The 23,922-nt window shown below is 54.2% G+C and overlaps 1 protein-coding gene across 1 annotated transcript; it reads left to right on the forward strand.

Annotated features, from left to right (window-relative positions):
- Window positions 1-5,113: 5,113 nt before the first annotated feature.
- On the forward strand, window positions 5,114-22,653 carry OAF (out at first homolog). Its single transcript, XM_022560302.3, has 4 exons — window positions 5,114-5,890; window positions 19,728-19,862; window positions 20,749-20,929; window positions 21,628-22,653. Exons 1-4 carry the CDS (start codon window positions 5,618-5,620, stop codon window positions 21,891-21,893), a joined length of 855 nt encoding a protein of 284 aa, XP_022416010.1. The 5' UTR covers window positions 5,114-5,617; the 3' UTR covers window positions 21,894-22,653.
- The last annotated feature ends 1,269 nt before the right edge of the window (window positions 22,654-23,922 follow it).

The following is a 23,922-nucleotide window of genomic DNA, read 5'->3' on the forward strand; positions in this document are numbered from 1 at the left end:
AGCAGTGCTGGCCTCTGCAGATGGCCTGAGGGCTTCCGTTTTGATGACGTGGCCCAGCCTGCTACCCGAGTGGGCCCTGTTCTCACATGACCAGTGAGATTCTTGAGAGCAAGGACTATGCCTCAGGTCCTCACTGCACGGCACAGTGCCAGGTACACAGGGCTGTAGAAAACCTCATTATTGAAACCCTCTGTGCACAAGGTGTTATGCTGGGCTCAAGGGGAATACGAAGATGAGCCAGTACACCCTGCCCCAGCCATGAAAGGGAAACCCTGTGTGGCATCACAGAGGAGGCTAAAGCTGGCTTCTAATCTGAGCAGAGCCACTAATAGCGGGCCTCAGTTCTTTTATTTATTTATTTATTTTGTTGGGGGGTGGGGCACACTGCAGGGCATGCAGGATCTTAGTTCCCCAACCAGGGATCGAACCTGTGGCCCTGCAGTGGAAGCTCAGAGCCCTAACCACTAGGGAATTCCCCCTCAGTTCTTTTATACCTTCTGGTTCAAGAACAAATGCTGTGGAATCATTAAAACAAAAGGCAAAGGGTGAAAAGTACCAGAAAAGCTACCAAAAAAGTAATGTAAGGGCTTCTTCCCCAGGCTTCCCAATCTCCATGCATGGTGCTGCCCAATGGCCCAAGCCAAATGTCCTTGACCCTCCCTCTCCCTCACCCCAAGTCCAAAGAAACATCAAATCCTATTTCCAAATTCTAGTTCCAAAATGCAGCTGAAGTCCAACACCTCTCTCACCTGCTGCCGCCACCGTGGTCCAAGCCACCATGACCTCTCCTCTGGACTGCTGCAACCCACTTCCACAGTGACCTTTTCAAAATACAAGTCTGCTCATGTCACTCCCTTATATAATACCTTTCAGTGACTGCCCCCCTGTTCTTAGGAAAACAAAACAAAACTATACTCACATCCTAACATTGCCTGCAAGGCCCCGCATTATTTCCAGCAGCTCTCCTCCCCTCATCTCAACTCAGGCACTTGGTGAAGTTTCTGGGAAGCCCACCAGGCTCAGGCCCATACCTAAGCCATTCCCTTTGCCTGGAATATCATCTTTGCGTATCAATCCTGATTCATCTTTTAAGTCAACCTAGACATTGTGGGTCTAAGCTAGAGTCTCCTCTAGTTCTCCACAGTACCAGTTACAATTATAATTTAAATATTTGTTTCTGCACTTCTTTTTTTAATGTCTAGTTGCCTTGCAGCTGGAGGTTCCATCTCAGGATAAGGAAATGCTGCATCTGCTTTGTTCCACCGCTGTGACCACAGCATCTAGCAGAGTATGTGACTAGATGACTGACGGGCTGACTGACTGGATGGATGAGTATCCAGATAGGAGAGTAAGAAAGGCCCCCGGAAAGAACTAGCATGGAGAAGAAGATGGTTATGTTTGAGAACTTCAAGAGTCCCTGGTCTAGAATCGATGAGCTGAGATGTACCTTCTCTGGCAGTTCCGATCATTCAGGCTTCCTTTTCCTTCCTAAAGGTCACTGACTCAGCCCAACTTCATCTAAACTTCCCCTCAGCCCGATTTTCTGCCTGGGGAGAATGGCTGCTCACCCAGCAGTCCTGGCCCCTCTGCCCTTCCCGCTCTCTATCCTGGCCTCTCCAGTTCACTTTCCCACCACGCCCTTGGATTTATGTAACCAAGTAGCTGTGTGATGCTGTAATACTAATTTGCACTTCTGCTTGGGCAGAGCAGTGACTGGAGCTTTGCAGTGGCCTTGAGAGGTAGAGGCGAGCACCTCACCCCATCCCCAGGTCGCTCTCAGACTCAAAGCACGAATGACCAGTCCCATCAGCAAGTGCCCAGCAACGAGCAACTGCACCATAACCCAACCCGAACGCCAGCCACAGAAAGAAATTAAAAGAAAAATCCCACCACAGTTGCAAAGTCAAGCTCCCTATCGCATTCTCCCCATCTCCAGATAGAGGTCACTGGTTCAGTTTCCCTTTCAGCCTTCTGCAGGGCTCCGTCGGCACCTGTTTTCTTGGACAGGGATCGGGAGATGGCATGGCATTTCTCTTCCTGCCAAATTGAGGCACCCTAAGATCGAAAAGCAAAGGGGAGGTGCTTGCCCAGGTGTTGCTGCCCACTTCCCAGTTTCAGTGGTCTCGGTAGCATAAGCTGGAAGACCTAAAGAGAATAAATAGAAAAAGTGTTCCGGAGGGAGTTGTGCCTGTGCGGGGAGTGTGGGCCGGGGAGGGGGGACCCCGTGTAGGTCAAACAGGGACTTAATAGTTGATATAAGAGGAGTGAGTAAACAGTTTAAAATAATAATAGCCACCATTTCTTGGGCCTCTACTATATGCCAAACACGTTGTGAAGTGTTTTGTACATAATGTTTCATTTAATTTTTAAAACAACCCAGTGAGGTAAGCATTTATGCACCCATTTTACAGATGAAGAAACAGGCTCCCTGAATCACACAGCTCCTGAGTGGCCAAGCTCCAGGATTGAGATGCTGATGCCCTTGCTTTGAACCACGACTCACAACTGCTTTCCTAGGACTAGGGATCAGAAAGGAAGGAAATTGGTTTATGGTGTGGCAGAGGGCTTGAGATTAGACATTAAGAATGTTCTGACAATGAGGGCTGTTTGGTTGTACTCAGAGTAATTGGGCTTGTTAGAGCTCTTCCTCTGAGGGCCTTTACGTGTAAGATGAATAGATGCCTCCATGCCTGGCTGGTTTAAGGGAAGCAGTCTCTGTTCCCAGCACAGAGCTGTCCTGTTTGAACTGACAGCCTCACTGGGGGACAAGATTGCCACACTTGGAACCATTAGATTACAGAAGAAGATAACACAGGATGCATGTCCGAATGGGGTGGAAGAAAGCAAGGGCCATAGGCAGGCAGGTGCTACTGTGGTTAAAAGCAAGGGGCTTGTGGTCAGGCGGCCTCGTGTTTGAATCCCTGCTGGCTCCCCTACTTGTGTGACTTCTGGAAGCCTCGGTTTCCTAGTCAGTAAAAGGCGGCTAAGAATAGAACATATTTTGGAGGGTTGCCACGAAAATTAAATAAGATGATACATGTAAAGTGCTTGCCACAGAACGTGGACATAATAAGAACACAGTGAATGGTAGCTGCTACGATAATTGTTATTGCTGGAGTTCAGAGCCGGGAGAGAATAGTGCAGAGCTGTAGGTCAGTAGCTGAGAGAGTCTTCCTGGGAAACTCAAGTTTTGTCCTGGATCTTGAAGAGTTGGTCAGGTAAAATCAAAAGGAAGGAGAGGGACAGAGGGAGGGCTTACATAGTGGAGTGAGACTACAAATTCTCTATCCTAAAAGAAAAATCTAGTTTGATCTGTGGTTGAACTCAACAAGGACATTGATTATGGGTAAGAGGTGGTAGGAAGAGATGAGGTCTTCTACCCTTGTTTCCAAACCCAGCATCTGAATAGAGACAAAGACAGCCTACACCTAGAAAAGAAACCAAACACAGGGCTTCTTTGTTTACTTCTTCTGGGATCTCATTGGGGCGAAGAGGAAGGGGCCTAGGAATATGGCTGGGGGCAGAGTTGATGATGGATGGGGGACAGGATCTGAAACAGAGGAAGTTAGGAAATGTGGGTGAGGCCCTAATGACTCACGTGAGAAGACCTATCTCTAAGGCTGGATTGGGATGAGTGTCCTGTCAGGCAGGAGGCCAGTTTTGAGACCCTGGGCACCTCTCCAGCCCTGCCAGCTCAGAGTGGGAAGCCCTAGGGGAGCAGTCTTTATGCTAATCCACTGTCAGCCTGCCTTATCTCCATAATGGAGAGATAAACTCCTTTGGGACCAGGATGTTTCCCCAGGAAAGATGCTGTTTGTTTTAGATCCTCTAAGCTTAACCCTCTGTCAAGTACCAGCTATCCATCCCTGATATCAAGCATCACTGGGCGTTTGTTTAAAATGCAAATTTTCAGTTCTTTTTCCTAAGGAGTCTGATTGACTAGATTTAGGAATCCAGCTATCTGTGTTTTTAACAAGCACCTAGGTGATTCTTTTGATAAGGCAAATTTGAAAAACATCAAGTTAGATAACCTCTTGAATCAATTTCAGTCTTAAATTTAGGCAGCAAAGTGTAGTAAGAAGAGCCCTGGGTTAGCAGGAAGGAGGTGGGTTCTGGGCCCCACCCTGCAGTTCAAGGGCATCTGGTCTGCTGGTGTCTTCAAGGTCCCTGGGTGCCGGAGTACCTGTTGTCATCTTCGGTACTAATAAGAACCCTGTGCTGGGGAAAACCTAGAAGGGAAGGAGGCTGCAGAGCAGAGGAGGGTATTCACCATCCGTGATCAAGATCTTGGAAAGAATAGGGGGCCCTAGAATAAACAGAAGTGAAATGGACATCAAGGAACCCCAGGCTCTGAGGTTAGTCTCTTCCGGGATTGGCAGGACTTTGTACGTCTCAGCAACTCCCACTATACCCAGGGGGACACCTAGGCCCGAAGAATTTTTTAAATGTGTCTAAAGCACACAGTTAATCAGAGAAAGCAGGAATCCAGATCCCTCCTGCCTTCGCCCAGTTCATTGTTGGGGCGCATGGCAGGGCAGTCTTACTTTCTTGGGGCTTGTGGGACAGCCTCTGATGGTCAAGAGCATCTTGAATCCCCAGACATTCTCCAGAGTGGCCTGAAATGTAACATTTCCCTGAATCTGCTTGGCCTATTACTGGGAGAGAGAATGGGGGTCTGGGGAGGTGGGCAGGACTGGGGAAAGGTCGTGAATGGGGGAAGTGAGGGCAACGAGACAGAAAAGCAACTGCACAGGGGTTCACAGAATGCGGGCGCTTTCAGGGCCACCACGTCAGAGAGGTGCCCCGACTGATCAAGATTTCACACCTGACGGATGTCAACGCCAGCAGAACCCCAGCCCCTCTCTCCCGACCCAGGGCAGTCAAAAGGCTGAATGCGAGGCGAGGTCTGATTTTGCAGAAGCTTTGTAGAAATTCGCTGCGTCAGAGAAACTAAAAGACCAAACAAAACCCCTAAAACACCAAGCCCGATTCTTTCATCCACGTGGCACAAGAACAAGCCAAAAAAAGGGAGGCGGGGGAAGAGTCACCCGTCCCGCCCCTGCTGGGAGAGTCAACTCCTGGGCCAGCCCGGTCGCTGCCGGGCGCGGCGGGGAGGGAGGGCGATTGAGAAAGCCCTGTTCCCACAAGGCCGCCTAGCACCGGTCCCCTCGACCCGCGCCGCCCCCGTCCGCGGCCGCCGCCGAGCGCGGGGAGCCTCCGCGGGCCCTTTAAGGGCCGAGAGGTGCGCGGTCTCTTTAAGGCAGGTCCTGGTGGTTTCTGTTTTCTGAAGGAAGTGACGGGGGGTGGGATTGAATGAAAAGTGCAAAACAGAGTCTCGGAGCGCCGGAGTCGGGGGCCGTGGGAGCCAAGGCACTGGGCCGAGGGGGCAGACGGGCCCTGGGAGCGCGGTGTCCGCCTCGGAGCCGCCGGGGGACGCGCGACGGAGCGCAGCCCACGTGCGTCGGCGCAGCGTCGCGGGCGCCCCGCGGCAGAGCCCCTCGGGGAGCCGCGCCCCGGCGCCGCGAACTAGCCTCCAAGTTAGGGCGAAGTTTGGCCGAGCCGCTCCCCGCCCGCCCGCGGCGCGTCGGGACCGCGAGGGCGGCGGCGGCCCCCGGGGATGCGCCCACGCGGCCGCGGCGGGGTCCCCCCGGCGTCCCCTGCGCTGCTGCTCCTGCTGCTGCCGGTGTTTATGCAGCTGCTGGGGGCGCCGCGCGGCGAGGGCGCGGGGACCGGGGCTGGCGCGCCGTCTGAGCTGCGGGTCCGCGTGCGGCTGCCCGACGGCCAGGTGACCGAGGAGAGCCTGCAGGCGGACAGCGACGCCGACAGCATCAGCCTGGAGCTGCGCAAGCCCGACGGCACCCTCATCTCCTTCACCGCCGACTTCAAGAAGGTGAGGCACCCTCGCTTGCCCCGGGGGGACCTGCGTGCCTGAGCGCTCCGGGGTCCCAGTCGCACCGAGGCCAGCAGACGGAAGACTGGGCCAGGAGAAGGACGCGACTTAGCCAAGGTCACGCCGGGTTTTTATCCACACCTCTTTGCCCTGTTCCCCAGCGCCTAGACCCGGCCCTTCATTCTCCCCCAAGAACTGCTCTGCTGCCTTTCCGATTCTCCCCTCCAGACTTTCACTTCTTCTCTCTGGGTGCCCAGGCCACCAGACCAGCTCCCCACTTCGTCTTTCAACTCTCCACTCTTCGAGAGCCCTCTAGGTGCAGACCTTACTTCAAGGGAGTCAATGTTAATAACCCCATCTCCCTTTTTGGAGTCATTTTCTCAGGCTCTATCAGGGAAAAATCCTGGGCCAGGCATCAGAGGTCCTGGGTTCTCGCTGTGTGACCTAGGGCAAGTTCCTTTCCTTCTCCGGGCCTCCTTTCTCACCTCTGTACAGAGCAAGCCGGTGGCGCCAGGCCTCCCAGCCCTGACATCTTGGAGGCTATGTACCACTTCTCCTTGTTTCACTTTCCTGGGCTGGGGGAGGGGGTTCCTGGGAAGAGCTGCTTGTCCCATGTCCCTCCCAAGCCACTTCTCCTCTTTGGTCCAAAAGTCTGGGAAACTTGTAGCGGAAGACCTGGGGAGAGGCCCCAGATGAGGTCCCCAGGCTATGGGAGAGGTGCCACCTCTCACCCTGCTTGGCAGGAGGGCTGGCCAACCCCCAGTTTTGGCCTAGACTGTGGGGAAGTGGGTAGAGACAGCCTCTCCTGAGTGTGTGTGTGTGTGTGTGTGTGGTGGAGGGAACCAGTAGGTGGGCCTGGCCCCCCAGGATTGGGGCTGGGGTAGAGAGTGGAGGTGCTGGGCTTATCAGGAAGTGGGCCTGGAAGGGCGGTGAGTGACTAACGGTGACCCAGCAGCAGGAATCCTGGAGGGGAGGAAGGTGGGTGAGGTGTAGGTACACAAAGGGAGTCTCCTGATCACCTAAAGTCCCCCTCCCCGAGTCCCTCTCCTGATAAAGAGGCCCTGTGAGGCTCTGTCTCTGGGGGAGTGGAGCGGTGAGGCCCATGGCATAGGCAGCAGCTGGGGAAGCCCAGGGCCGTGGGACTGTTGCCTGAGCCATCTCTCTCTCCTTCCTCTTAGAGACTGGGAGCTGGGGTGGCGGGGAGAGGGTAGAGTTTGGAGTGTCAGCCAGGGACCCAGCAGAATCACCCGAAGATAGTACCAGGTGGGTGGGTGGTGATTCTGTGGACGGTGGAGGTGGGGCTTGACAGCTGATCTGTCCCTGGACTCCTGAGTTTTCACTGACAAGGGATGTAGGGAGACCAGTGGCGGGTGGCAGGTTGTGGGGGGAGGGGCGGTTGAGTGTCACGATGGGGAGGACTTTGCGACCCTTCCTCACTCAGCAGGCCCAAGCTAGGTTCTCAATTCAGGTAGGGGCAGGTGAGTTTGTGTGTGGAGAGAGGGAAGCTGACAGGGCCAGAACACCCCCAGAGTCCCCACTTAAACTCCAGGGGAATTTTGTCAAGTCTCTTCTTTTCCTAGAAAACCCAAATAGTGGCTGGACCCTCCCCAGGAGACAGGGATCTAATCTTCCCTTCTGACCTTCCACTGAAGCCCTTTGTCCTTGTGAGTGAGCCTCAGGCCAGCCTATGAGTCTCCCACCTTCCTGCCCACTGCGCATTGTTCTGTGGCTGTGCTGAAACCCTAGAGAGACTTCCCCGACCCTGGCACCTCTCTGGCAGCCAAGGCTGTGGCTAGGACACTGGTTGAAAGAGTCAAGGGGTAGAGCTCAGCTTTTATAGCCTCTAGCTGCAGCATGAAAGATTTTATTGCTCTATCCTGAGGGTGAGGGGAGGGGAGAGGCGGGGTGGCAGTGGGGTGAAGGCCTGGGCATTGGGGCTGAGGGTGGAGTAGGGGGCTGACTGCCCAGTTAGAGAATCGATTCAGAGCTGATTGTAAGAGCCTCATTTTTGCTATTTTTTTATTATTTTATTTTATTTTATTTTTTTCCTTGTTAGTTATTTTAAATATAGCAGTGTGTACATGTCAATCCCAAACTCCCTAACTATCCCTCCCCCCAAACCTTACCCCCTGGTAACCGTAAGTTCCTTCTCTAAGTCTGTGAGTCTGTTTCTGTTTTCTAAATAAGTTCACTTAGAGCATTTTTTTTTTTTTAGATTCCGCATACAAGCATTATTTCTCTTTCTCTGACTTACTTCACTCAGTCTGACAATCTGTAGGTCCATCCATGCCGCAAATGGCATTAAGAGCCACACTTTAATCCCCACAGCGGTCCAAACCACCACCCAGGTTTCCAGAGTGTGCTTTTCAGGTTAGCCTCTGACCCAGAAGCTGGCATTTCACACCCACCCCTGGCATCTCCAGTTTCATCAGCAAGGGAGGGAACTGGGAGTGGAAAGTATGGAAAGGGAACCAGCTTTCCAAGGTCCCCTCTAACTCTGGGTTTCTCAGATGGCCTGGAGCAGGGTGGAGTTGGGGAAGGCTGGGAGTGGGGTTTATCTCCACCCCAGTCCACTGTCTGCATTGGCCAGAGCAGCTTTTATACGGGATCCTTCTGGGGTGGGTCACCTCTCTTGTTGCCCGCCCAGTCCTCAAGATCTCTGGCAGCTTTCCACGAGAAGCTTCTATCTAGAAGTAATGACTTTTCCTGTAGGAAAAAGTCCTGGATGTGGTGTTTCTTTTGTTTCATGTACCAAATCCATTTGGGGTGGTTTGGAAACAGTCCCTAGTCCACTTGGGAATAGTGACGTTGGCCATTTTGCACATCTGGGAGACAGTCCAGACTGAAATGAGACAGACCTGGTTTAACCCTGGACAAGCTACCTGATCTGTCCAAGCCTTCATTTCTTCATCTGTAAAATGGGGATAATAATGGTACTGATCCCATGGCCATGGTGAGAGCTAAACAGGGCAATGCATATGAAATACTCACTGTGTGTCAGCTGCTGTGCTCAGTGCTCCAGAAGTAGAAGCCAGTAACTTTCATAATCATGGTTCACATCGCATCTCAACGTGGCCCTTCCCTGCTAAGCCTGGGTGCAAAGGGGTTGAATGACCGACCCAAAGTCACACAGAAGGTCAGCACTGAGCCTGGAAGAGCCTTAATCCTTCATCATAAGCTTCTCTTTGAAGCTCCATTTATTAGTCAGAGTTCTTCCGAAAAACAGAAATAATAGGGTAGAAATACAGATCTACAGAAAGAGATTTTATTATGAGGGGTTGGCTCATACGGTTATGGAGGCTGAGTCCCGCGGTCTGCTGTCTGTAAGCTGGAGGCCCAGGAAAGCCCATGTAGTCCCAGTCTAAGTCCACAGGCCTGAGAACCAAGCGCATTGATGTCTGAGGGAAGGAGAAGATGGATGTCCAGCTCACACAGAGAGAGCAAATTTGCCCTTCCTCCACCTTTTTTGTTCTATTCACACCCTCAACAGATTGAATGATGCCCACCCATCCTGGTGAGGGCCACCTTCTACTCAGCCTACTACTTCAAATGCTAATATCTTTCTGAGACAGCCTCACAGACACACCCAGAAATAATGTTTTGCCACCTATGTGGGCATCTCTTAGCCTAGTGAAGTGGAAACATCAAGTTAACCATCACACTCCAAAATTGCTGGCCAGCCTCCTAGCAGGGAGCAGCCATCCCTGTCCTGTCAGTCTACTCAGGGCAGCAGCGAGGCCCCTTGTGCTGGATGCAATGCAGCCCTCTGTCTGGATGATCTCACCACACACCCACACCCACACCCCCCCCCACACACACACAACCCACCCCCCCCACCCCTTCCACCCTCCCTGTTTGCCTCTGCTGGGATGGGTCTCTAACATGGCCTGGCCCTCCCCACACTGCCGCACTGGACCTAAAGCCAGTAAAGCTGTAACAGTAATCAACCTGCTCTAGGACACATATGTAGCCTGGAGCCCGGGCAAGGATGACGAACTCCACAAGCAGCCTGGAGCTACCGAATCACCATCGTGAGTTACTGTAAGCCCTGCCCACAGGCTGCTGCCCGTCAGGCAGATCAGGCTGCAGCTCTCAGAGAAGTGCCAGAGCTCAGCGACTCCCAGACTTTGCTGCACATCTGAATCGCCTGGGGAGCTTTAGAAAACCCCGAAGCCTAGGCTGCACTCCAGACTAATTAAGTCCGACTGTCTGAGGCTAGGAACCAGGCAGCCAGAATTTTAAAGAGCCCCTGGTGATCCCAATGAGCAGCAAAGTTTGGGAAGCATTGGCATAGCTGCTCCAGGGAAGAAGGGGCTTGCAGGAGGTTTCAGGTTAGACTGTTAAATGAAGGTAGATCCCAAACTCAGTCACTTCGTTGAAACCTGTCATTCTACCCACAATAGTCCCTAATGTGTTTCAACAGCATATTGGGCTTAATTCTCCGTGCCCTCAGTGCAGGAACTAAAATTCATCGCATACTGTCAACAAGCAGTGCTCTTCTTGAGAATCCAAAGCCTACGTATGTTATTATACCCGGATGTACAGACTTACTGGGCATATTAATAGCGGGCATGGCACCATCCCGGCTTTTGGTCTGACAGCCCTGTTGGTCCCCGTCCCCCAGGCTGCTGTGCCCATCCAAGTATCTCTTTCCCCTCTGTCTCCCAGTGTGAGTGTCTAAAAGCTGTGGGAGGGGATGAGTCATGCTCAAGCGGTTTGGTGCTGACTGGACGGGGAGGGTGGGGCTGAAAGATTAGACAAAGTCATGAGCAGCTGTGTGGGGGTTGGGGGGGTCATGGCTGCAACGGGAGGAAGGAGCCACATCCAAGTGTGTAGAGGGAGGGGGTCAAGAGGGGCCTCGGGCTGGCGCCAAGATAAGGGGAGCCATATAACAGGATGAGTGAGCTTGAGGTCACTCTGAGGGACCCAGAGAGATTGGAAACTTGCACCCTGCTCTGGGCCCCGATGGTCCAGAGAGCACCAGCATCCCTGCCCTGGGGCTCCCCGCCTTGGTGGGGGGAGCAGCTTCAGCCTGTGAGAGATAGTCAGCAAAGATGTGGAATGTGCAAATGGCCATGTTGCTGCCTGAGGCTGTTTATTCTAACAGGATATCACATCATGGGATTGTCAGGCAGGACAAGCTTTTAGAGTCCAGTCTCCCCCTACCCTGCCTGTGTTCGGTCCCTGCAGTTTGGTGATTTGTAGTAGGGGTATTTGTTGGAGAGGATGTCTTTTGGGGGAACAGAGGGCAGTAGAGGTGCTTACAGGAGAGGCCCAGAGTTTTTTGGTATCCGGGGTATTTCCCCACCCTGGCAGTTCATGAGAAGTCACCAGAAAGAATGATCCGGCTTGTGTCCATGGAACCCTCCGGTCTAACAGCAGTCCCTCTGCCATGTCTGAGGAATTCCTCCCCGCATCAGGGATCAGCAACCCTGCCCCGAGGTTCAGCCCAGCTCCTGGAGTCTGGCAAGCATCTCCCACCCGCCGAATGCCTATGTCCAGATGGAGTCCTGGCAAAAGATCCCGGGTCAGGCAGTGAGGACTGCCACCTGGGACAAGTAAGTGGCCTGTTGGGATGATGGGGAGAGGCAGAAGTGAGGTTCTTCCTACAAGGCTTCCCAAGGTACACAGAGGTGGTGATGGTGGAACAACAGAGACCAGCTTTGAGGTAAGAATCACATATATCTGAGCTGTCAGATCACACACTGACAGTTGCTTTCACACACCTGGCCTCATTCGATCCTCACCGCTACATCATGCAGCAGGTATTGCTTCCATTTTGCAGATGTGCAAACTGAGGCTCAGAGCTATGAAGTGACTTGGACGAGATCAATAGCTAATGATCCAAGTTTGGGACCCGGGGAGCCTTCCACTATATTCTGACTGCCTGTGCTACTATGGCATATAAGTGGGCTCCTTCTAGAAGGCTGAAGAAACCTGAATAGGGGAGGGGAGAGGGAAGAAGGAGACTGAAAAAAGCCTTGGTGCAGAGGAACAAATCTACAGAGAAAACCTCCTCTGTACAGATTTGGGCTGCGCCCCTCCCCCAGGCTCATCACAATTCCCCCACCCCACCCCTCCCACGAGTTTTAAGTTTTGACCCCTTCACTGTGCCTGAGACACTCCCCGTTCCCCTCCCGCCATGGCCTCTGGAGAGATGGGGGGTGGGGGTGAGGGGACCATTTTTAAAACATCTCACAGATACTACTGAGCACTCACTAGACATTTTTCTGCCCTTTCCCAGCTGTGTGACTTGACAAATCACTTAACCTCTCTGAGCCCCAGGTTCAGACATGACACAAACACAGTGTGATGCTTGCAGGCGTGTTGTGAGAAGTGAGTAAGAGGCCTCAGCGAAGCAGAGGCCAGCGAGGGCACGTGAGAAGAGAAATAGCAGTTCTAGCCGGGGCCCCAGCCCTGCTTCCTCAGGCCGTTAAGCAGATGGTTCCTGCTCTGGGGACCAAAGCATTATTAGGATTCCCGTCCTTTCAGCTGGCAAGCGTTGAAGTGGCTGCCACCGAGGTTCCCACGAAGGGCTGGGGGCGGGGCTGGGGCTGGGAATGCAGGTGAGAGGGAAGCGTGGTGCCCCACCTCGGGAGCCCTGAGTCAGCAGGACATTGGGGCGCAGCTGATCCACATACAGCCACACATTGTTCCAGGGGCAGTCGGGACACTGGCGACTTCTGGGATTTGGCTGACAGAGCACTGGGGGCACTGGGAGGGGGCAGGCGGCACTGCCCCCAGCTGGTGGTGGCACTGATGTCCCGTAACAAGAAGCCTCTGTCCGGGCCTAGCCCTGAGGGTCTGCAGGCATCTCGTAATGGGGGCGGCCTATGTCCTGGGCACCGGCCAGGGAATGTGCTTGGCCTGGCTTTGGGTTGAGTCCATTCGCCTCTGTACCTGCTTGGAGAGACAGGGCAGAGGGGCCAAGGTGCCCCTGAATGTGCCCCGGGGCAGCCAGCATGGGGAGAAGAGGGCGTTTGTTCCTGGCTGCCCCTCCAGGGCGACCCCTCACCTCCCCAGTGCAGTGAAGTTCGCTCCTTTCCAGCCATAAAGCAGCCCCAGTGCCATAAATACTTGGGTTGGCTCAGCCCGGGCCTCAGAATCACACAGTCCGGTGTGACGACGGGAAGGAGACCAAGATGGTAGAGGAAACTCCCAGGAGACAGCATCAGCCATCCAAGGGCAAAGAGGAAAGGGGAGTCGGTGCTTTGTGGAGACCCTGGAGAGGTGGCCTTCAGCCTGGACTGTGCAGCCACCGTGGCACAGAGGTGGGCTGGGAGAGCGGCTTTGAGGGAAGGGCAGCTCCGCCATCAGGCCCTCTTAGTTTTCAGGTCCCCTGTGGTGCAAGGCTGGGCTGACAGCAAGGTCTGAGACAGGACAGCCCCCCCCACCGCTCCCCACTGGGGGCTGAGGAAGGCCCCTGGGAGGGTGACGGGAAGGCAGCAGGAAGGCAGAGGAGGAGGGGAGGTCGGCCAGGCTGAGGCTGGGGCAGCGAACGAACGTAGGAGAGGATGCCCACGAGGGGGTGTGCAAGGCAGGGGAGTGTAACAGCATGTGTGCAGAGGCTTGTGTGTGAGATGGGGTGTGAGACATGGCGTGTGAGACTTTGGGGGAATTCAAGGAGGGAGGGAGGGTGTGTGAGAGACTGTCAGAAGGAGGTGGGCCTGTGAGACAATCTGTGAGGGCTGCCACGTGTGACTGAGAGAAAGGGGGAGGTGGGGAGGCCCCCGGGAGAGGCTGTGAGGGAGGAAACGTGCTCATAGGAGGAACGGTGTGAGGGAGAAGGGACCGTACAGCCGAGCCACAGCGTGGGCCCTGGCGGGAGGGGCCTGGGGGGCCTGGGTGCCGCTGGGTGAGGGGTAGGAGATGGTGGGAGAATCAGCATGTCTGGGTGAAAGATTATGGCCATGGGACCCATGAATGGGGGAAAGCAAGTGTCTGTCTGTTTATCCAGTTACGATCCGACTCGGCTGCGAGTAACATAAAACCCCACAGCAGCCGAAGCGAGAGAGAAGTTCGTTTCCCCCTTTCAGTCTTATCTAAGGCTGGAAGCCGGCAGTTGGGCTGATATGACCGCATCACAGTCGTCAGCGCTCCGGTGGGCTCCGTCTGTGGGGTTGCCACCCGTCCCCAACACTGAGGTTTCCCTGGAGCTTCTCCTCAGGAAGGCAGCAGCAGAGGCCTGGCACGGACTGTCTGCTCTTGGAAGTGCAGAGAGCTGCCCCCTGCTTTTCCCAGAACAGCCTTCTCTCTGTGAGATACAGTGGATCTCTGGCAGCGTGGCAGGGAGTGGACGCAAAGAAGAATAGAATATTTAGGAAGGGGCTCGGGGCAGGGGGAGCTCGGAAGAGCAGAAGGATCACTGGATTGAGTCAGGAGATCTGGGCTCCTGGGCCTGGCTCTGCAGCTGTGTGACCTTGAAGGTCACGTCCCCTGCTGGAACCTCACTGGAGCATGAACTAAATGATCCCCTAAATCTTCTAGAAGCCCAGATTACAGCTGTAGGACGACCAGCCTGCAGAAGCCCAGTTACAAGGAAGCCCAAGAAGAAAGAGCCGTCTTCTTTTTGGAGGCAAGGGGGTTGATGGAGGCCCCAGAGCACTGGTCCATTCTCTCAGCTCTGTGCCAGACTCTGAGGATACTGCATAAATAAGTGGAGCCCTGTCTGGGGCTGGGGCACAACACGAAGGGCCTGGGGCACTTGTTGCCCAGGCAGAAGACGCCGCATGAGGACGGGGCCCTCTGCCGAGGCGTTTAGGTCAGATGCACACTGGCCCAGCACAGCTCAAGTTTCTGATTCAGCTCTAAGCCAGAGATCCATTCATGTCCTACCCTGGCTCGAAACCCAGCGATGACGCCCAGTGATCTGCTAGATGAAGCTCAGACTTCTTTGGCTGGGCTCTCGGACACTGTGCCCTGCCCTCCTGCCGGCCAGCCTCCTCCTTCCACACTCAGCCCTCCCCTCCCCGGTACCCCCCTCACTTTCCTCAGCACCCTGGCCTGCTCTTGTTTGCCCACTCAGTGCTTCATTTATTCATTTCCATATAGGTACTGAGCGCCTGCTGTATTCAGGGGGCGGGGATACACTGCAAATAAGATACTCTCCCAGCCTCAAGGAGTTGAGTCTGGAAGGAAAGAGATCATTGCGGACACAGTGGGATTCGTGCTCTGGAGGCTAGGGGTTGGGCCTGGCCAACTCTGCTGGAGGGTTGGTGAGGGCAGGGGTGATGGATGCATTTGAACTGAGTCCTGAAGGATGATCGGCAGAAGGGGACAGCTCATCCCTGGCAGAGGCATCAGCTCATGGCCTCGCTCATTCTGGGAACCGCCACCTCTTTGGTTCAATGCTCAGAGCTGTCAGCAAAGATCTGGATGCCAGCCTCTGTGGGGTACACTTTATGGTGAGGACAAAAGGAGCCTTGGAGGGGCACTGGGCCAGATTGTGTGACAGTAGCATGGAGGGAGGGATGGGGTGGGGGCATTAAGAGGCCTTGGTACCTTCCCATCTTCTGTACATGCCTCTCTCTTTGCTAGAAAGCCACCCATCCTTTGACTGTCCAGAACCACTGAAATGCCCTTCGCTCTAGGAAGCCTTCCCTCCCTCCACCCCTCCCAGGCCCATCCCTAAGGGGACAAAAACGCCCCCTCCTCCATCCTTTGCCCTATAGCATTTTGCATAAACCTCACCCTAGGCCTTATCATAGTGCGCCGACATCAGTTGTAGGTCAGCCTCTCCTATGAGCCCCTTAAAGACAGGAGCCTTGGCCTTGGTCATGCCCACTCCCCTGCCCCGCCCTGGCGCCTGTGAAGGCTCTGCCCTATGTAATCAGTGCTCTCCCACAGATTTGCCGATTACCTGCAAGCTCCAGCAGCCACCTGACTTCTCTGGGCCTCAGGTACATCTCTGGGAGAAAAATTTTTTGTCCTGCCTCTGCAGGTCTGGAGTAGATCACAGCTGGAGCAAGGCCAGGGATTGCAGCAATAATAGAGAAACTTAAGGAATCCAGCCCACTCTGTTCTGAGACCTTTCACTCATTTTTCCTCACAGTAATCCCTTGAGGTGTAGGTATTGTTAGTTGTACTCATTTTACACATGTGGAAACTAAGATACAAAGAGGTTAAGTAAATCCCTCAGGGTTACAGGGCTCATATCAGCAAAGCCAGGATTTGGACGCGGCCAGCACTGGCTCCAGAGCCTTTGCTCTTAACTACCGTGCTCTTTGGAAACCTTAAAACCACCCCCAAAGGACTTCAGCAAATGCTCTCTCCATGGCCATACGCTCTGTGTGGCCCAGTTTCAGCCCTAGTACTGGCCACTCCACTTCTTCCTGGTGGCCTGGCTCCTGGTGCGCTGGAGTTTCTTGGGAGCTCGTGGGAGAAGAAGCCTTATAGAAACTGCCCATCTTGGGAACCCTAGCCTGAGTCCTGGGCCTGGGGAGCCTGCCATGGGCTCTTCCCCAGCTGTGTGGTCTTGCCTTGGGGGTTAGGGCACCTCTGGGTGGACCATCCCAGGGGACTCTCGGGCGAGCAGGGAACCTGGGAGCCAGGCATCCATCTGGCCTGGGCTTAGCGTTTGGCCAGATGTTCCTTGGAGCAGGGAGACCTCTCCCCCTGCCCTGCCCTCTGTGCTGGAGGGAAAGGGGGCCCTGAACCTTAGTAGTTAGTCTGAGGTGTGGGGAGTAGAAGGTAGGAGGGACACTGGTCATGATGACGGAGCCAGAGATCCAGATGCTTGGGCTGCTTGTCTCCCTCCCGGGGCTCAGCACATGGAGTATGGTTTCCCGGAGACATAGGATTAAGAAGGCTGGAGAATTCAGGGTTTAAAGAGGCTCTGGGCAGGGCAGGCAGAGGGCTTAGAAGGGTGATCCTGCCTCATCTTACCCTGATGTTTGCGTCAGATGCTGTTGTCGGTTAGTCACACAGAGCCTTGAATAGGAGCCGCCACGTTCCCAGGGCAGGTCTGCAGAGGACATACAGACCACCACCGACGGGCACAGCTACAAGAGGGCACTGCCTTCTCATCCTGGCTCTGCCACTCGCCAGCTGTGTGGCCTAGGGCAGACCACGCTTTCTCTCTGGGCCTGAGCTTTAGTTTCTTTAACTGGGCATCAAAGAAATTGAACTCATTGATCTAGGACGCAGCTGTGCATTGTGGTGGTGAGAGCTTGGGTTTTGGAGTCAGACTGCCTGGGTTAAAATTCTGACTACATTTCCTCTTGGTCCCATGACCTTGAGCAAGTTATCCATTCCAAACTCGGTAATAATCGTAGTTCCTATCTCCTCTTGTTATAAAGATTTTAAACCGGACGATACATCCTTTTTGACTCATGGTAAAAATGACTTGTCCCTTCCAGTTATAAACTTCAATAAAGCTTTGTCCTACACAAATAAATAGGAGATATAGAGGAAATCTATCTCAACAAAAAGATTCTCATCCCCTCGCTTCACCCCCAGTCAAGTTCCCATTTTGGTAGCGTTTTGTTGTCGTTGTTGACGTTGTTTAATACGGAAGCAGGGAAAATACTCTAACAGATTTTGTTCGCCCCCTGGTCTGGTCTAAAAGTTCAAATTCTTTCTCCTGCTAATGGTAGACGGGTGATATCCAAGCAATGAGGCCACTTGGGGCATCCCTCAGACCACAGGCTGTGAAGATGCTGTGAATATACCAGATGGGTTCTTTTAAAGGGTCATTGCTGAAATTACCCCGGAGGTGGAACTTGGATCCTGCCTGGGGGTCCTGCCAGGGACATCCGCCTGACTCAGCCCCGGGAGGGAAAGTCTGGTATCAAGTCTCACCTGGCAGGAACTGAGCCCAGAACAGAAAATACACAAGTGTACCAGCCTCTAGTCTCTCCTCAAACGACCTGAGGGGGTGGAAGATTGGATGGCCCAGGCTGGCGGGACAAGCAGATCCCAGCCTCGTGGCCCGAGAGTGGATTTCCTGTGGAGAGGAAGCTGAGGTTATCCGAGCTCTGATTCACCTTGCCTGCAAGTCTGGGACCATGAGGAACCTTATGGAACCTTTCTCACCAGCTGGGTCTCAGTTTCCCTTGCTGCAATCTTGGCGGAAAATCTCCTGGACACTCCCACCCCTCAATGTTCCAGAGATCATTTACAGTGAAAGGAAGTAGGGAAATGTCCTTGTAGAGTCAGAGGACTTCCAAAGGGCATGGGGGTTTGTGTGAGGACAGCACTGACTAGTTTCAGATCACCTGGGACACTTGCTGGTCACCTGCAGTGATGACAGTGGCCCCGGTTAGCACTGCTGAGCACGTACTCCAGGCGGACATTCTGCTGTGCTTTCCCTCCACACTAACTCATTTAGTCGTCACCATAAGCCTCCAGGTAAAAGTGGCATCATCCCCTTGGGCTTCCCTGGTGGCGCAGTGGTTGAGAGTCCGCCTGCCGATGCAGGGGACACAGGTTCGTGCCCCGGTCTGGGAAGATCCTACATGCCGCGGAGCGACTAGGCCCGTGAGCCATGGCCACTGAGGCTGCGCGTCCGGAGCCTGTGCTCTGCAACGGGAGAGGCCACAACAGTGAGAGGCCCACGTACCGCAAAAAAAAAAAAAGTGGCATCATCCCCATTTCACAAACGAGGCTTAGATGGGAGATAGACTTGTATGCCGGCAAATACAGTGTAGACTTGGAGTGGAACCCTGGGCCCCTCACTGCCTCTACTGGAATCCAAGGGGGACCCTCAGACCCTGTTCTCAGAGCATTTCACTCTGGCACATGGACAGTAAGTGCTCAGTGAATGGGGGCTCTCAGTGGGCGAGGCCAGGGCACGAACACTGAAGGATGCATAGCTACACAGGGCTATATACCCTCCGTGCTGGTGCAGGGCCATTGGGGTTCCTGGAGGAGAACCATCGTTGTGGTTTGGGTCCCTCCCAGGCAGGGGGGCTCTTGACGTATTCAGACCACTTCTGACTGGGACCTGCTGACTTCTCACCGCGAGCTGTTAGCCAAGGCACAGAGATGGGTGAGAGCAAGGGACACCTCAGGTGCCCAGGGTTCCAGCAGCCAGACTGGGAAGGGGACCCGATCCCACCGCCCTTCTCCCTTCTCCTTCTGCCATCCCCCTTCCCCCAGCCTCTCTGATTCATGCAGTGAATCAGTGACAGGAAAGAGCCCTTGGCCTGCTGGTAATGCCATTAGTAACCCCCTAAGGGAAAGGGGAAGTGGAGAGGGAAGGGGAAAGGTGAGCCAGCCCAGCTCCCTCAGGCCAGAAGGCCGCAACAGGGCTGCTGTGTCTTGCCCTTAACCCCACCCTGACCCCACTACCTCCATCTGAGATGCAGGTGTCTAGGAGCCTGGCTGACCAGAAGCACCGGGGGCATTCTCCCCAGACCTACTGAATGGGAAAGTCAGCGAGAGAAACTCTAGAATCTGTACTTGTAAAAATGCAGCCCTCCCCCATGATGCTGTAGTCAGGTGGTTGTAGGGGCCCTGACTCACCCTGATCAGGGTGATATGGGGGTATCACCAAGGGGAAGCATCAGCTATGAATGAACCAGGAGCCGAAAGGGGTGCTGTTTCCTTTAAGGTGACGTTCTGTACTTGTAAACAATTTTGTTTTGGAAAGCTTTCCAGCAGTTCCCTGTGTGAATTTTCCAGGAGGCTTTGGAACATCTGGGGTATGTTCTTTCTTTTAAGTCACAGGTTTAAACGGGAAAGAGAAAATTTTCCATGCCGGCAAGAGGGAGGCATCTATTGCAGGGCAGCGTCCAGGCCTGTGTCTTCTGCAGGGTCTGAGCTGAGCACTGGGTGGGCTGGTGAGGAGGCCCCGCCCCCTCTGGCCGGTTCCCATTCTTCTGCTCTTCTCCATCAGGATGTGAAGATCTTCCGGGCCCTGATCCTAGGGGAGCTGGAGAAGGGGCAGAGCCAGTTCCAGGCCCTCTGCTTCGCCACCCGGCTGCACCACAATGAGATCATTCCCAGCGAGGCCATGGCCAAGCTCCGACAGGTGAATGCCCACCCCGGACCTGCCCCAGAGCCCTCACCCCTGCAGCTGACCCTGGCCTGGACCCTACCCCAGCCTCAGTCTCCCACCTGATCGCTGGCACCCCACTCTTACCCTGTAGTCCTGAACCCCTTAAATATGCCAAACCTGACCCCATAACCCCAGATCCCTAATCTGCCCTGAACTCCCATCTCCCAGCTTCTGCCAGTCCCCTAATCTCAGCTCCTCCCCGTTTATGATGGAGGCAGGTCGGATCTGCCTCCAGGCCGAGGGCCACCACTCGTCGTCCCGGTGACGCTGGACAAGTCACCTCGCCTTCAAAACCCCTGTTTTCTTACTGAGAGATGGGTTATGGTGAGAATTAAGTGGGAGAGTGCATGTTAAGTGTTCAGTGCGGCCTTTGAAACCCTCAGCCTGTTGCCCTTCTCCCGGTCCCTTCCTGGACCCCGGGCCTCTCCCCGGCCTCATTTAGGTTCCTTGAACTACCCGGCAGGAGCTGTCCGAGGCCCCTCCCTTTTACCTGCTTTTCCCGGAGTGACTCAGTTGCCTGGATGTTGGAGAATACAGGGCCCCAGAGGTCACTGACCCTGGGACAGTTCGCCTCGCCTGCCCACTTCCAACGCCACCCCACAGCAATGGGTCAGAATTCTCCCTCAGGCCCCAGAGGTCAGCCCGGGCGGCCACTGGCTGAAAAGGCTCGACTGCGCCCTGGGTATCAGTTTCTCCGCTAGTTGGAGGGGGGCTGGGTGCCCCTTGACTGCCACCCTGCCAGTGGCCCCAAGGATCCGAAGACAGCCGGCGTGGGCTTGTCTGACTCTCAGCGACCAGGGAAAGGGTGGGCAGGGGGCCTTCTGAGGCCGGGTGGGAATGGCTCTTCTCCTCCATGCAGAAAAATCCACGGGCAGTGCGGCAGGCTGAGGAGGTGCGGGGCCTGGAGCAGATGCACATGGACGTCACCGTGAACTTCAGCCAGGGGGGCCTGCTGAGCCCCCATCTCCGCAACGTGTGTGCCGAGGCCGCGGATGCCATCTACACCCGCCAGGAGGACGTCCGGTTCTGGCTGGAGCAAGGTCAGCTGGGTGCTGCCCGCTGCCGTATCGTCTCAGATATGATGGGAAGCAATGACAAGATATGGGAGGTCTAAACCCAGCTGGGACTGGTCAGGGAAGGCTTCCTGGAGGAAGTGATGCCTGTGTGGCTCTTTACTGAGAGGAGTCAGCAGATGAAAGGAACCAATTCCAGGTAGGGACGTGGAGAACTGTGACTCTGCTAGGCCCCGGGGAGGGAATGCCCAGGCACAGCCCCCCTCAGCCCTGCCCTTAGTGAGAACACAGATGGAACCTTTTGTCGTGGGACGTGGGCACAGGAACCAGCGTCTGGATGGGGCCCAAAGATGCCCATTCCCAGCTGCCACCTCTTCTGCCACCTCTCAGAGATCAGCTCCTCTCTTTCCCTTCACACCTTCCCAGGATCCTTGAGAACGCTTCCCATCTTTGCATGGTCCCTGCCTATGGGACCTCACTGCTGGCCCATCTCTGGGTCACCTTTCCCAGGACTGTCCTGAAGTCAGACAGACCTGGGATTCAGTCCTGACTCCCCTACCTACTGTGTGACCTCAGCCAGATGGTTAAACCTCTCTGGGCCGGTTTTCCCACCTGTAAAACAGGGATGATAACACTTAGCCCATAGGAGTGCCGGGATGCCTGAAGGGGCCATGCCAGGGGGCCCCCTCCCCTCCCCCATCCCTGACCTCCACCTTCTCCCCCAGGTGTGGACAGCTTCGTGTTCGAGGCCCTGCCCAAGGCCTCAGAGCAGATGTTGCTGCCTCGCTGTGGGCAGATGGGGGACCGCGGGAAGCCCTGCGTCTGCCGCTACGGCCTGAGCCTGGCCTGGTACCCCTGCATGCTCAAGTATTGCCACGGCCGTGACCGCCCGACGCCCTACAAGTGTGGCATCCGCAGCTGCCAGAAGAGCTACAGCTTCGACTTCTACGTGCCTCAGAGGCAGCTGTGCCTCTGGGATGAGGACCCCTAGCCGGCTCGGGATGAGGGCTGGTCCCGGAGACAGCTGCTGGGGGCCCACTGCTCCTCCCCCAGCCGCCAGAGGGCGTGGCCACCCCCAACCGAGGCCTTATTGCTGTTCCTTCCCTCCTAATCCCGGAGCCTCTGGCCCCCGACTTGTCACTGTGAAAAGGGGTGTGACACGGCAGGGGTTAACTCATGAAGGCAGCCCCCCACTCCCATGGGGACGGAGGGAGAAGGGGGTTCTCCAAGCTTGACCCCCGCATCTCCCCTGAAATGTTCGCTTTCAAGCAACCAAAATAGGACAGCGTGACTCTATTTAACTCTTTGCAGGTTTAGACCCTGGAAGGTGTCGATGCCTGTGACACCCACCTCCCCACGCCCAGCCCCCTGCCCCACCCTCCAGAAGGAGCTGGCCCCTGTGCACCTTCCCACTGCCCAACAGGGAGGGGATCCTTGCGCCAGAGAGGGGGCAGCGCCGACAGCGGATCTCAACATGTTCTTCTCACTACTGGCCTCTGAGGCTGCCCCGGGGCCATCTGGGGGCCCCCCACCCTGAGACAGACCACAGGTGCCTTTCCGCAGACCTGGACTTTGCCGAGGGAGCTGGAGCCGGCTTGCACCCTCGAAGCAGAAATATTTTTGTAAGGTTTTGGGACAGGGAGGGAGCATGAAGTATGAGGAAAACTTGAATCCCAGATTTTTAATGCAAAGTATTTATCGTTTGTACCAGAAATAAAAGTTTAAATTTTTACTTGGCTGATAGCTCTAGACTCGGAGTTCTGAGAGAACTTTTGGCGAATGCTGCCACCTGGCGTCAGGAGAAGTGTCCCTGTGCTCTTGGTGACCCATCTTGGGACAACAACTCCTAAAGCACCTACTGTGTGCTCAGCCTTGTGTTGGGGGGAGAGGATGTAGATGGGGGTGGGTATTATTAGGAAAAGATATGACAAAATTTCTGTGCTTAAGAAGATGAGACATACATACATGGGCAAGCCAGGCAGTAAAAGACCCCATGACATAGACTGAGATGTGAGATATGGTGAAAACTCTGGAACCAGACTTCCAGGGGTCAAATCCTGGGCATGATTTTTTTTTAAATTTATTTTATTGAAGTATAGTTGATTTACAATGTTGTGTTAGTTTCTGATGTATAGCAAAGTGATTCAGTTATACATATATATAATAGTTTGCATTTGTTAGTCCCAAACTCCCAGTCCATCCTTCCCCCACCCCCTTCCTCCCCTCCCCCTTGGCAACCACAAGTCTGTTCTCTATGTGAGGCTGTTTCTGTTTTGTAGATAAGTTCATTTGTGTCATATTTTAGATTCCACATGTAAGTGATATCATATGGTATTTGTCTTTCTCTTTCTGACTTACTTCACTTACTATGATAATCTCTAGGTCCGTCCATGTTGCTGCAAATGGCATTGTTTCATTCGTTTTTATGGCTGAGTAATATTCCATTGTGTATATGTCCCACATCTTCTTTATCCATTCCTCTGTCGATGGACATTTAGGTTGTTTCCATGCCTTGGCTATTGTAAATAGTGCTGCTATGAGCATAAGGGTGCATGTAAATATCTTTTTGAATTGGAGTTTTGTCCAGATATATGCCCAGGAGTGGGGTTGCTGGATCATATGGCAACTCTAGTTTTTGGAGGAACCTCCATACTGTTCTCCATAGTGGCTGCACCAATTTACATTCCCACCAACAGTGCAAGAGGGTTCCCTTTTCTCCACACCCTCTCCTGCATTTGTTATCTGTAGACTTTTTAATGATGGCCATTCTGACCAGAGCAAGGTGATACCTCATTGTAGTTTTGATCTGCATTTCTCTGTTAGCGAGGTTGAGCATCTTTTCATGGCCCTGTTGCTGGCCATGATTCTTATTTGCTGTGCAATCTTGAGTTACTTTACCTCTCTGTGCCTCAGCTCTCTCAGCTATAAAATGGGCTTAATTGTGAGACTGAAGTGAATTTATACGTGTCAAGTGCCCAGCACATAGTCAGTGCTCACTGTGTTAGGTGCTATTAATATTG

This window comes from Delphinapterus leucas, chromosome 7, assembly GCF_059928025.1.
Source record: "Delphinapterus leucas isolate spDelLeu-1000000601 "Yukka" chromosome 7, BTC_Dleu_Yukka2, whole genome shotgun sequence".
Classification (NCBI taxonomy): Eukaryota; Metazoa; Chordata; class Mammalia; order Artiodactyla; family Monodontidae; genus Delphinapterus; species Delphinapterus leucas.

Excerpts from the sequence above, each read along its gene's own strand:
- OAF (XM_022560302.3), top strand. The coding sequence starts at position 5,618 with ATGCGCCCACGCGGCCGCGGCGGGGTCCCCCCGGCGTCCCCTGCGCTG. Across the intron at positions 5,891-19,727 it reads TCACCGCCGACTTCAAGAAG|GATGTGAAGATCTTCCGGGC; the intron begins GTGAGGCACCCT and ends CTTCTCCATCAG. Across the intron at positions 20,930-21,627 it reads CCGGTTCTGGCTGGAGCAAG|GTGTGGACAGCTTCGTGTTC; the intron begins GTCAGCTGGGTG and ends CTTCTCCCCCAG.